The sequence below is a fragment of the Paralichthys olivaceus genome, chromosome 16 (assembly GCF_024713975.1).
Source record: "Paralichthys olivaceus isolate ysfri-2021 chromosome 16, ASM2471397v2, whole genome shotgun sequence".
Classification (NCBI taxonomy): domain Eukaryota; kingdom Metazoa; phylum Chordata; class Actinopteri; order Pleuronectiformes; family Paralichthyidae; genus Paralichthys; species Paralichthys olivaceus.
In genome coordinates, this window is record NC_091108.1 from 13,569,890 (window position 1) to 13,583,341 (window position 13,452).

A 13,452-nucleotide genomic window follows, 5' to 3' on the forward strand; every position below is an offset into this window, starting at 1 on the left:
CACGCACAGTCACACAAACACACACACACACATTTAAAGAGGCACTCCAATAATTTCAAGCATGATACGATCAAAGTGAACAGAAAGCCTGCATTACAGATCTGAGGTGTGGAGTGTAGGAGTGTTTACCAGGCATGAAAGGGTAACAGGAAAAGATGTTATCACCTTGGATTATGGAAATTCTGCAGTTTAAAATACACATTAACTAAAGGTAATTTAAAGGTTATTTAAAATGCTTTGCTTCACCTCATCTAGATGTCAAATTGGATATTGGTTTAGTGGGTGGTTTAGAGGGTGTGTCTCTCGCTCTCTCTCTTGCTTTCTTTCTATTTTCTCCAATCTCTTTATCTCTCTATCTCATTCACCTTATCCCTCACATGTCCTCTACTGGTCACACCAAGCCAATTAACCACACATCTGTCGAACCAGCCTCGTAAAACAAGGTGATGAAATTAAGCGTGTGTGTGCGTGTGTTAGCAGGCATTAGCCATAAAATAGTGTTAATCCGTGTTGTAGAGTGTCTTCCATTAGTAGAATATCAGCCTCTTTGCAGGGGATCTACTTACTGACAGACACACTTATTCTTTATTCATCGTCCTACCTACACACACATATTTTGCAAGTGCGTGCGCAAGTACTTATAAGGAAATCAAGGAATGAAGCATAGTGGGACTTGAGTAACTGCATATTGGTCCCAAGTGTAGAGAGGATAAGATTTGGGACTTGGCAGATGCTCATGTATAAATGCGACCAAATGGTCCAGCGATGAACAAATGAAAACTTAGTGAGGTGTATTTGGCCTCGGGAGACATTTAAATTCAACAGTTTGAAGTTTCTATTATTTTCAGACAGCTCTGTCTCTCAATATTTTTATAACCCTTTTGAGTATATCTATAATCTCAGTCCTTTTTCACCAACAGTCGTTTTATTTCTCTGACACTAAACTTAGTATTTAATTATCTCCTCCTTTCACTCTTTTCTCTGCTTCAGAATCAGCGGGAGCAGAACTATACAGTTTTGAAGACTCGCTCCAACATGATGACAGTGGACGGGCTGAAGCCAGGGACCACCTACGTGTTCAGGGTCAGGGCTCGAACCGACGGAGGCTACGGGAGCTATGGTGGAGAGATCGAATTGGAAACCAGTCACGAAGGTAAAGGGATGAACAAAAACATATTTCTCTTTTGTTTCATATTTTCACTTCAGTTTCCTTTGTTTTTCTGCAGTTTTCTTGTTTTGGCTAAGAGTAGTACCATGTTACATCAAGTGCAGTCAGAGCCTGATTCATTTGTCCTGCAATTTAAAAATAAAAAAAATACCAATAGTATCTGAATGCTGAAAAGCATCCCAGAATACATATCAGGTAAAAGGAGGTAACCCAATTTCATAAGAAAGGAAGAATAATCTGGCTAAAGCTGTCACAAATCATTGTCACCGACATCTGACATATTCTGCTGCCATTTGGTGGATTAATTTAATTTGATTAGCCTGGTTGACATTTAATATTATTGTCTACCTGCAACTACACTGTAACACCATGATCTGTGCAGAGCAACATTTGTATTTTTGATGGAGACTGGCCACTTACATATTGGAAAAATGATTTTCACGTTCTTGGTTTTTGTTACACTGAACATGCCTGAAAACATTGTTCTTGGCTTGGGACACAAAAAGCAAAAAGCCTGTTTTTGGACAGTTTTCTCTTTGGCTCGATTGGGTATGGACAGAAACAAACTGCGACCTGAGAATGTAATTGCACTTTTGGAACAAAAGGGGAGCGGAGACCCCAAAGACAAATCCATGCTGAGCTTGATTCAGGCCAGTGGGGACAGACAGCTCCAGGCATGCTGCGTTGTACCGCCGTCATGTTTTCAAGTTCTTGTCCTTTAACTCCTTTGTCTGCTGTCATCTGCATTCATTATCGCTTCATTATGTGCTCCAGGATTTTGTGCTTTACAGGGCTCATAATGTGCTCTTCAATGTAAGCATTGATCCCTGCACAGGCAGGCAGAGTGGGATAAATCAGTTAATGTATAGCACTGCTCTATAGATTGACTGTGTACCATACAGCAGGCACACATTAACCTACTAATCATTCAATAATCAATAAAAGTTGGGCTGCGTTTCCTGACAAGAATGAGGAATGTGACTATGAAACTGATTGGGACTTCGCCCACAACCTGCTGTTTGGAGCTCATGATCCAGGTCGAGTATCACTGTATACAGAGCAGTGACTGAACCTTCATACAAGAGGGTCACAGTCAAGTTCAGTGCTGTAAAATACAGGATTCAGCCGACCCCCTGGCAATCACCAAGGTTATTTAATCAGATCGATTCAATTGATTGTTATGGAAGGCTTGTGTATGAGTGCACCAGTAAATGTAAAAGGAGATCAATGCTTATCTGTGACTGCCTTGAAGGCATTCATTTACCTCCAACACACACATATTCATATATACAGTACACTCACACAGGCACACACGTACCCACTCATGCTTAGTTAATCCAGATAAATGGGGTATTTGTTTTGAGTAATGGCTCGATAGGTGTGGCGTAAAAATCGATGCGTCTTTGCAGAAAGTTCTCGGCGGTAGCCTTGTTACATGCAGTGTTAACATATCCATTTGGACAGCGCGGCTGAACGTGAATGGTTTTCATGTCCACTCTCATACCCTCATAGGCAATGCGGCGAGGGAGAGCGCTTTTCATCAAGGAGCTTACTTACTATTCCACCCACCCACCTCACTCGCTCTCTTCTACCCATTTGCTGCTCTCTCTTTTTTCCCCTCTCCTTCAACCTCTGTCTTTTATCTCCCTTTCTATTGCTATCATATTTCATTTCATTCTCTTTGCCACCACCACACTTATCGTCTCCCTTGGTGTCTTTTTTAGTAACTCTCAGCCTCTCTTAGTCTTTTCATCCCTCACTTTACAACTGCACAAAACACATCCTCAGCCTCTTTTCATGCTCATTCATGCTGGTTTTCAGTAAAACACTGTATGCTCTTTGTCCCTGTCTAGATGTTTTGGCTATCGGGGACCCCAACCAGTCCACCATCCTGGCCGTGTCCATCGCTGGAGGAATCGTTCTCCTCATCTTCCTGGTGACTTGCTTCATTGTCAGCGGCAGGTAGGGTCAACACTAAAGAGACACTGAGGCCCTCTACACATGATTGAGCTGCACCACTTAGAGCTCAAGGGTTAAGTGTATTGTAGGTTTATGTCACAGTCGTACATATTCAATCTTACGTTATTTTTTATCTACACCGGTTTGAAACTAGAGTTGGTTCAAAACCACAATGGCCACTTGTTTTAAGAAATTACTCAATTAAAAGCAAAGGAGAAAATATAAAATATAGCCCCTGTACAGACCTGGTATTAACATCCATCCTGAGATCTGATTAGAATTGAACAGCTCTAAGTTCATCTGTTTAGACCTGGCAATAAAATGCATCCTGAATGCGTTTCCTTTGACCACTTGTGATCAGATCTAACTTCCTGTCCTATATGCAAATACACAAAGACCAAATGATGTTGTTTTGAGCCAGTTTGAGTTTACAGATGTGTCCGTTGTGTTTGTGTGTGTCTGTGTGTTGGCTGACAGTGATTGCTGCTGATGGTACTTCATATGTGGCTCAGGACAAATTTGAACTCACACAGTGAAAATGATATGGCCTCATGCATCCCACATCACCTCATAATGTCTGATCGAATCTCAGGTCACTTTGTGGAAAGCTGTTTACTTGTAATTGGATCAACCAGGCCTGAACGGGTTCGTACATGCACAGTCTATATCAAAAGATTTGTGTATACAGTAGGAAACAGTGGGTTTGGGGCTGACAGTTACAGTCAAGCTGTTGAAGCAGAAAGTATTGAGAGACATGTTAACGCTTTGTCAGGTTTGGTCTTTTTCTGGGATTTGAAGAATCCTCACAGCTTTGAGTAGGTGTTGGGCAGCTTACATACACACTGTGAGCTTTGCTTTTGTGACTATTACAGCCAATGCTACTGACAGCTGTAATCAGCATTGGGTCACCAAGAAACCCATAGGAGTTGAAACTGTACTGTCTTATTAGTGCTGATAGGTTTGCATCCACACTCTCCCATTAGGAAAACAATAGTTCATGTAGGTGCAAAGCAAATCTGCCACTTATCATATGTCAAAGTTTTTGTGGGTAATGTTCATTTAGACACAATGGCTAACACACACACACACACACACACACACACACACACACACACACACACACACAGACACACACACACAAACACACACACACACACACACACACACACACACACACACACACACACACATCCATACACGGGCTGGAGCGCCTCCCACTTGTTCTAGTCCTCAGCCTCCCGCTGAGGGATGTGGCTGTGCCAAAGCAGGGCCTCCAACTTTGACATTTATACTGCTGCCAAAGCCCAAGTAAAGGCTACATTATTCCATAAGAGCAGAGACTCTCTATGATCACTCTCTTTGAAGGTCAGGCTGCTGCTAATGCTCTGTTTCAAAGAAGGCCAAAGAGGAGAGGAAGATGAGAGGGAGAAAGGAAAAGAAGAGAATGCCGATTGGTAAAAGGTGAGGAGATGAAAGAATTGGAGTGAAAAAGCTCTTTAGATGAGAAAAAGAGGGACAAGAGAAGAGTAGAGGAGTGGAGAGGAGAGGAGAGGAGAGGAGAGGAGAGGAGAGGAGAGGAGAGGAGAGGAGAGGATGATGAGAGGAGAGAAAGGGATGACAGGCATCTGTGATTTACTGTGACCATAACTAAATGTTTATCCTCTATGAGCTCCGATTAGATTAGCGACATGTTAGGGACGGCACACACACACGCGCACATGCACACGCACACACACATCCACATGCACACACTAATGCACACATGCTAAAAACATTAGTATTGATTCAGGTGATTGCTTATCAGGCTGAGTGCTCTATTCACTATTGACTAAGAGGGATGTAATTAGTGCAGACTGTCATGTGTGGTGTGTGCACGTATGCACAAAAATACACACACACACACACACACACACACACACACACACGTACATGGACAGGTGAACGGAAGCACATAAACATCTTTTTAATCAGAGGGGAATTGTGAGGCTGAATGTGTAAGAGACTAAAAAACCCGTAAAGACAGTGTGTTATGTACAAACATGATGACAAACACACACACACTCGACTTATCAGGTTTCACAGGCTGAAAGGGCGTTAACTAGGTATTACAGAGGGGTCGATGCACTGCCATCAATTTCAGTCTTCCTCTTCCTCTCTCTCACTCACTCTGTTTCTGTCTTTTTGTAATTTAGAGGTGGGAACACTTGGGAGGAAATAGTGTTGATCACTGCTTTCCATTAAACAACATATGCTCATCAGTCAAACTGTGTGTGAGAGTGTAGCGGTGTAGTGCGTACAGTGTTTGTAACTGAGGGATGAAGCGAGGATCAAAGCTGCATCACTAGAGACACAAGAGAGATGGCAAAGGTGAGAGAGAGAGAACTCTGGGGGGTAAAACATTGGGACAGAAGTGAAGTAAAGGAGAGACACAAGTGGAGGATGAAATGAGAGCGTATTAGAAAGGCACTGGGAATGACAGACTGCAGCGACGAGAGCCGAGGAAGTCCATCTGAAGCATGTTTGCGCCGCTAGAGAGCTACGTTTTGAGATGGTGTGAAAGATAGAGAGAGAGAAGAGGACAGCTTGAGAGGGATGGAGAGAGAACAGGACAGATTGATGGAGGGAGAAGCAGAGCCAGCGGGGGGAAAAGAGAGCGGGGCAAGGAGCGAAAGATGAAAAGGTAGATTACAAGTGCGTTTGAAAGAGGTGGAGTGGGGGGATGGCAGAAGGGTAGGAGAGATGATGGGTGGGTGATTGCACTGTTGGGTGCAATAGGAGTTTCATGCTTCAGGTCTGAAAATAATGATTGGTCGGCCTCTTCTTGTGTTGTCCATACCTTCTGCTTTTTCATCTCTTCCATCTTATCTGTCAATCAAACTATTTCTCTCTCACTCTCATTTCACTCTGTTCTCTCTCTCTCTCCGTGCTTCTGCTTTTCTCTTCATTTTGCGCGTCTTATGGCGCAGTAGCTTTCATTTCCTGTTCCGTTCTCCACTCCATTTACATTTGGATGAAAAAAGCCCCCTCTAATGTATCGAGAATCTGATGTATTTGCTGAGGCCAGTTCAATGTGGACAGTGATTAAATTGGGATTGAAATTGACACCGTGAGGCAGCCAGGGTTGAAATGATTTCCCGCCAGACATTTTGTAAGGGCCCTTTCCCCCCTAAATGCCAGCTGTTTAAATCATTCCCCCAATGTTCACTAGACTGGATAGAAGTGCTAGAGCCTTTTACACCTGGTAGAGCGTATTTCGAACAGCCTGAATGAAGGTTTTTTTAATCACTGAACTATAATATAACAATGTACAGTGCACCCACACAGTCTCTCTGTCTTCCTCTCTCTAATATACCCACACATACACGTTCCCTGCACTTCCTGCAGCCTTTGCTGGCAGCGAACTGAACAGCCATGCCTCATAAATGGGCTGATTTGCAGGCCATTCTGTTCTGTCCTGTTCTCGTTTAATAAAGTGCTGTTATGCTATTGTTACTGCAGGAGGGAAAACATGGGGGGAAAAATGCTGAAAGCTCCTCAGACACAGCACGGCGCTGACAAATCACATCAGTTATTGCTGTGTGTGTGCCATTATTGCTCCGCTGCGCATATATGCCTGCGTGCGTGTTTGTGTGTGAAGTCGGTGCTTTTTGTCCTCGTGAGGGTGCTTTGGCAGGCTGGCGAGCGATGAGAAGCTATAGCCATCGACTGGCATGGCCATGGATTCAGCAGATGGCCTTTCACTCAAAAAGCGCTCTCTCCTTTGGTCCTCACTTTTTCTCGCTCCTTGTAAAACATGTTACAGCTTCTGGCTGCTGGCATCTGAGTACGTACGTGTGTAAGCAGGTGTGTGTGTGTGCGTGTGTGTGTCTAATGATTCTTCGCCCTCACGCTCATGAACTCCACCTCTGAATCGCTGCAGGCTTTGGTTGTTCGCCAGATTCCTGTGTTTTTCTTGATTATAATGTGGGAGTTGTGGCGAGCTGTCAACATTAAGTTGTTCCATCGATGTTTTTTTCAAGCTACCATCATGCTGTGTGTGTCTTGAAAAGCTGCGTTCACATCACCAACCCTGAACCTTTTTAGACATTACTTGAAGGAGCTTTGAATGTGAAGGCAAATGTCTGATTCACTTGAACCAGACACTGAACAGACTTTACCCTGCCAGCTCGAAAGCATAAAGTTTGTGTAATGTCCAATTGAGCCCATGTGTGAATAGAACAGGTTATTGTCTGAATTCACAGTGAGCGAGGGAGGTGTTGATGACTTTTTTCTATCCGGCCTCTTGCACCCTGTGCTGAAACCAAACAGATTATTTCCAGTATGTGGAAACGTGTCTCACATGGACAATCTCTGGTTATGCTCATCATGTGTTATAGAGTTCATATGTGAGAACAGCTATAGTCTGCCGTCATGGAGTGTATCTGCTGCCAGAGATTGAAATATTCAGCAGGGATTCAAGGGCTGCAATCTATTAAAGAAAATCCCTTAAAACTTCAAATAAGCAGTAATTCATTAGATAAATCCAGCTTTATTCCAATTGTTTCCACGGAGGTGAGATCAGCCTAAAATCTTCATTGGTTTCTCTCTTTTAGGTTTAGTTTTTATCAGAGATTAAAAAAAGGAGAAAAGAAAAAATACAGCTCCCTCAAGTCAGAGAAAAACGACAATTTCTGAGCGACTGAAAGGTCGTAAGAGAAAGGCACAAAGGAAAGTGAGATGTCATTACGTGGCTGATTCTAGCTGAAAGACTCCTCAGTCTCACTAATAGAGAGCGGCAACAGCTCTACCTTCCTAACACAATAGCATGTCCTGTTGATGTGCATGTTTGTGCGCGTAAGCTCTTTCACCTCCGCAGCATCTGCTGTGCAGCCCTGGGTTATTCTTAAAAACTTAATGACAGAAAAGAGGGAGAGGAAGCCTGATTGAAAAAAATTAAAAGGGATGGGAGAGCACGCTCTGATGAAAACATGCTGTTGAAAGAACAGAAAGCAGAGTAAAGAGGTATTGGGAGAAAGAGACTGAAGAACTCTAATTGAGTGTGAAACAGCTCGAAATGTTCCGAGCGTGCCTGGTTGTTTGGATTTCAAAGAAGACGGGAGAAAACAAAATAAAAGACAGCAAAGACTGAAAGTAGGAGGAATTAGAGAGGGTTTTCTTTTTAGTTTTGATGTGAGAAAGAATCAAAAACTTCATGCTTTGTTTTGAACCACAAAAAAACAGGATATAGAAAAAAAAGGATCAGGAACAAAAAGCACAATGATAAAGTCTTGTTTCCCAAATATGGTGAATTTGGTGGAGGCAGTAATCAGCTAATGCGATCCCATCCCCGTGGGTGGTGTTGGACTGTTTGCTTGATAATAGCTCTAATAAGGATGTGGCAGCCAAAAGGATTTTGTCTATACATACCGGATACAAAGCAGGCCAGTGCACGGAGGTGTGTGTGGGCATATATTCGATGATGATGATGATGATGATGATGGTGATGGTGATTATGGGCGTAATGTCATTAGACAGATTTGTATGTGATGCTTGGATGCCGATGCTTTCAATTACTGCTGCTATGCTCTTTAAGATGTCGCCAAATATAGCTTCGTCTGCAGAACGCCATAGACAGTGGCACAAACAGTGCAGTGATAGCAGCGAGTTGCCGCAGGTGCAAAAACTTTTTCACAGAGGCTTCATGCAAATAAGCAGATGCAAAAGTCTCACAAATATAAGACAAGGCTGTTTTAGGCTGGAGTTTTCAAGTTTATAGCACATTGAAATCCATTTATAGGATACACACACACACGAACATATGCGGGAATGTAATATGATCATGACCTAATCAAGTTGCGTCAGTGTAGTAACATCATTAGGGGAATTAGTTTCACGCTGATCTACACACTGATCTGGATATGCAAATATAAAGACACACTTCTCTTGATGATGCAGATGACGCGCACCTCTGCTCCCCCTCAACCCCAATTCATCCTCTCTCATTTGACCTTCTCACCAGGTTGTTAAAAATTCTGCTACATTACATCAATTACTGCAGCCCAGCTCCAGAACCCCCCCCCCTTCTCCTTTCCTTTCCTTTCCTCTCATCTCCTCTCCTCTCTATTCCTTTCCTTTCATTACCACTCTCTTTAATGAGCAGCAGCCGAATGAAATGCTTCCAAACAGGGTGTTAATGAAACATAGACAGATTTATTAGTCATAACTCTTTAGCTAATCATTTCCCCTTCCTAATAATTAGCTTGAGCTGAGTAAATCTTTTTACACTGTGGTCAGAAAGTGCTGAGCCAGAGCCAGACACGGCCCGAGATGGAGAGAGGGAAAGAGAGCGAGACAGATGGAGAAATCGTTCTCACTTGTTTTTCCTGAACACTCCGTTACATCACCCACACAGTGTTTGTTTTTTTCATGCCGTTTTGAATCTTAATTAATTATCCACAATCAGCTTTCATAAACCTCATTGTTTATTAGCAACCGAGCAGCAAATGTATTTTGGGGGTTTTTCCACGTTGGAGGCCGAGGCTTAATTTTGCTGTGAAATAATGAGTAATTTTAATCTATTGATTTCATTCCTAGTAATTATTTTTTATTTAATAGCTTGATATTAAATGGAATCAGCCATTATCATGAGTAATGATTAGAGCAAGATACCCACAGCGGGGTGCGTGAGGTGGGGGAGGACAGGGGGGTGGAGGGGATAGATGTGTCATTTTATTGTGTCATGCCAAAGGGCGTGACTAATGATTTACTGATTTCATTTTTCTAGTCATTCTGATTAGCAGTGGGGAAAATAATGCGGACAGACGGGAAATGAAAGAGAAGAGGAAAGAAAGGAGTGAAGAGGAAAGGAAATGAGAGGAAAGGAAAGGAAGAGAAAACAGCATATGATTCCCTGACTCTTTCTTGTCTCTAAGTGTATCAATTTCCACTTTCGTCTTCCAGCCGGCAGCCGGCCACTAATCCTATAAAGGGCAGCCGCTCATATAAAGCAAACTGGGCGATACCAGCAGCTCAGAACGGCACACACTTTATTAGCTCCCTCCATGTCTCAGGTCAGCATTAGTCCAAGGTTATTCACTTACATGGAGATAAACCATGTCTCTCTCTTTAGCTGCTTTCAGACAAGCACCGAACATTTCCAACAGGAGTTGTATGTGAGAACTCAAATGTCTGAGTCAGTTGCTCAGGACATTTCAAGAACTTTTCCTACAAGCCCCTTAGTAAAGTGTCCGGAAATCCATGTGAGCCCAACTGAGAATACAGCAGAAAGATGTGAGAACAGAATTCACTGTGAGCAAGCAGGCGCGTGGATGAGGTAAAACTTAGAAGATTCAAGAGCTTTGGATGACAAGGGCAGACGCCGGTGTTGATGTCAATATCCTGCTATATTCTTAATATGTGAAAGTCAAACTCTATTATTATCCAGACTTATTTTTTTTAAATGGCTGTGTGTCTCTGCCTCTTTTTCACCAACACATTATCACCACACAACTGTGTTTGACTTACCCGATTTTAAAGTCTGGGTTCTGTCTCTCTTAATTCCAAGGTCATCCCATCACTCATATTTACCCCACTCTCTCCTCTTCCACTCTCACTCTCTCTTCCTTTAATGCATGATCAAGCTTTTTATTCTGTCCTACCAAAGTTTCCTTTTGTTTGATCTCCTCTTTTTTCACTGTCGTCTCCCTGCTTTTACCCTGTCTCTTCCTCTCCGGCTCAGATACAGGGACTCCAGTGGCTCACCTGACATTTCTGATGCGATAACCCTTTTTGTAAGCTTCAGGCTGTTAACAGCTTTTACAACCCTATGTCTGACAGAGGTCGTACTCTTAATTACACACCACGCTGCCGAGCTGCAGACACCCCGGCAAACTAAAATAACAGAGGGAACGCTGGTTTTAATTATCAGAGGAAGTACAAATCAGCTCAACTCAGTGCAGTCAATGTTGTCTCCCTCTCTGTAGCCCAGAGTCAGGCTGGAGGGGGAATGGAAGCAGTAATCTTTCCTGGGGCTACTAAGCCAATAAATGAAGACTTGGCATAACACTGACAATATCAGGAAAAGTGGGAGGCCTGCTTAGTCCCACATTTTGTAAAACTTAAAGAAGATTTTTCCTACAGGATGAATCACAAGTGGTGTCATACAGGACCCAGACCACCAATGGGTTAAAGACTTTGTTTGTCATATGTGGTTGCAGTGAAATGCATGATGGCAAATCAAAAAGTGCAGAGTAACAAGATGGATTATTACAAATGAAAATAAAGACGAGAAATTAAAGATGTATTTGAAATATATGTAAAGTAGGTTTTCTAATGCAACAGTGCATATTGGTCAGGTTTGCAGCCTTTTTCAGCAAAAAAGGTATTTGACTTCATCAAGGACTTTTGTTTTCATCAGCATTAGTTTGTTTGTTAGTGAGCAGGGTTACAAAAAAAACACTGCGCTGATTTACATGAGATTTTGTGGAGGAGTTGGGCACGACCCATGAAAGAACCCATCCAATAATGGAGTGGATGAATTCTTTTCACTTTCTTTAACATGGTGAGATTGGGCTTTAGCCTTGGTGGAGGGATGTGTTCTCTGAATGCCATTCTAGTGTGTTCTTTGCTGTTAGTCTGACTGTTAGCAGGTTTATGCAAAAACTACTTAACTCATTTTAGTGGAACTTAGTGGAAGGATTGGGTATGGGCCCAGAAAGGGGGCAGATCCGTCTATTTATATTTATTTTGTTTACATTTTCATAGACTTTGAGGGTCAAGTATATAACAAAATTGATATTGTCAAAATATACAGGGAAATGCAAAGAATTCACAATATTCTAGACAAGATGGTAGATCTACTGAGGTCAAAAGACACCTTTTCCCATCCTGACGGACAGTAGATATGTTCAGTAAGTTTGTACTGTCTGCCTAAAATGTAGTCATTAAAGAGGTTCATTCTGAATTATATATTTTGCTGAGATTGTAATGTTTGTGGTCAGAGCTATCACCTGACAGAAACACAGTCTGTAGTTCAGTGTTCAGTATCGAGTTGACTGAATATTCCAAATTGTCTGTTTGGCTGAATTTGAGCGTATTGATCCGTCGTGGGTTGGCTTTGTGATGGACCGCCGACCGGTTCAAGGTGTTTCCTTGGTTTATGAGTAATGCAAACTGGGAAAGGATCCAACTTTTGGATACCTTGAGCAGAGATGAGGTGGGTAAAAAAAAAACAATGAATTTATATGCTGCTATTAAACGATGGAGTAAATGAAGGTGTAAATGTTACTCTTCCTCGCTGACTGCCTCTGATTTACTGTTGCATTGTGGTTTAGTTAAGACTGTGTAGACACCATTCTTTTTCTCTCCCACAGTAACACTGTGGACTGACTCTTCTCTTTGTCTATTGAGTCTTCCTTTTCTCACTCTCCTTCAGTTTGAGCTATATGGAGCCAGTATTCAACATTTCCATCCCTCATTCTTTCCACTCTTTTTTAACATAGAGCTGCTTCTTATTCCATCACTTCTTTATCTTTTGTTGTTGCAGCACAAACACCCTCTCACCCCTTTTCTGTCCCCCATTCTATACTTTAACCTTCGAGTTTCCATCCCTATACTTCCCTTCTCTCCCCACACTCCCCCTCCATCTGATTGCTTGTTAGTTGGTATGCAGGCTTGGACCCCCATTGTGCGTTCTTGCCTGTCAGCACTCTCTTTTTCCATCTCCTTCTCCCGCTCTCTGTTTCTTTACTTCTCTCTCCAGTGCCTAGTGTCCATTCCCTCTTTCAAAAAAAAAAAAAGAAGAGCTAAGACAAAGAGTGGAAGACAAGGCCTGTTGGGGGATGGATAAATGGATGGAAAAAAAAAAGAGGATATGTGGGTTATTTGATAAGGGAATGTTTTCACTTAAAGGAAGAATTAAGAAAAGAATAAACCACCCCCGAGATAAAGGGCAGCGAGGGAGAGGAAGAGAGGGGGAAACTGGGGGAGGGGCTATGGCGATAATAATATATGGATGGAGTTCTGTGAAGGTGGAAGCTTGCTAGCAGAATGACAAATGGGTCTCGAGTGACAGAGCATTATATTAAAAAGTAAATTGATATGCAAATGTGGAGTGTGTGGCTTTGGAGGACAGGGATAGCCTGTTGTCCTCAGTGAGGTGGAACAGAGAGAAGCGTGAGGCCGGGTGTGATACTGATACTGCACTCCATTAACGTCTGTGTTTTTGCATGATTGGTGCATGTGTGTGTGCTTTAAATCTGCATGAGTGTACATCTGTGTCGGTGGGATGTGTATATTCACTGTATGAACCAGCAGCAGTGTATAGTGCAGCTGGATGGCTGCTAAAT

The 13,452-nt window shown here is 42.5% G+C and overlaps 1 protein-coding gene across 1 annotated transcript in view; it reads left to right on the forward strand.

Moving 5' to 3' along the window:
- The window catches only part of epha4b (eph receptor A4b), an 83,773-nt gene that overhangs the window by 46,352 nt on the left and 23,969 nt on the right, over nucleotides 1–13,452 (forward strand). Inside the window, exons 9-10 of the mRNA XM_020110216.2 lie at nucleotides 991–1,153; nucleotides 3,022–3,130. Coding sequence (XP_019965775.1) covers nucleotides 991–1,153; nucleotides 3,022–3,130 — 272 coding nt within the window. The remainder of the gene's footprint in view (nucleotides 1–990; nucleotides 1,154–3,021; nucleotides 3,131–13,452) is intronic.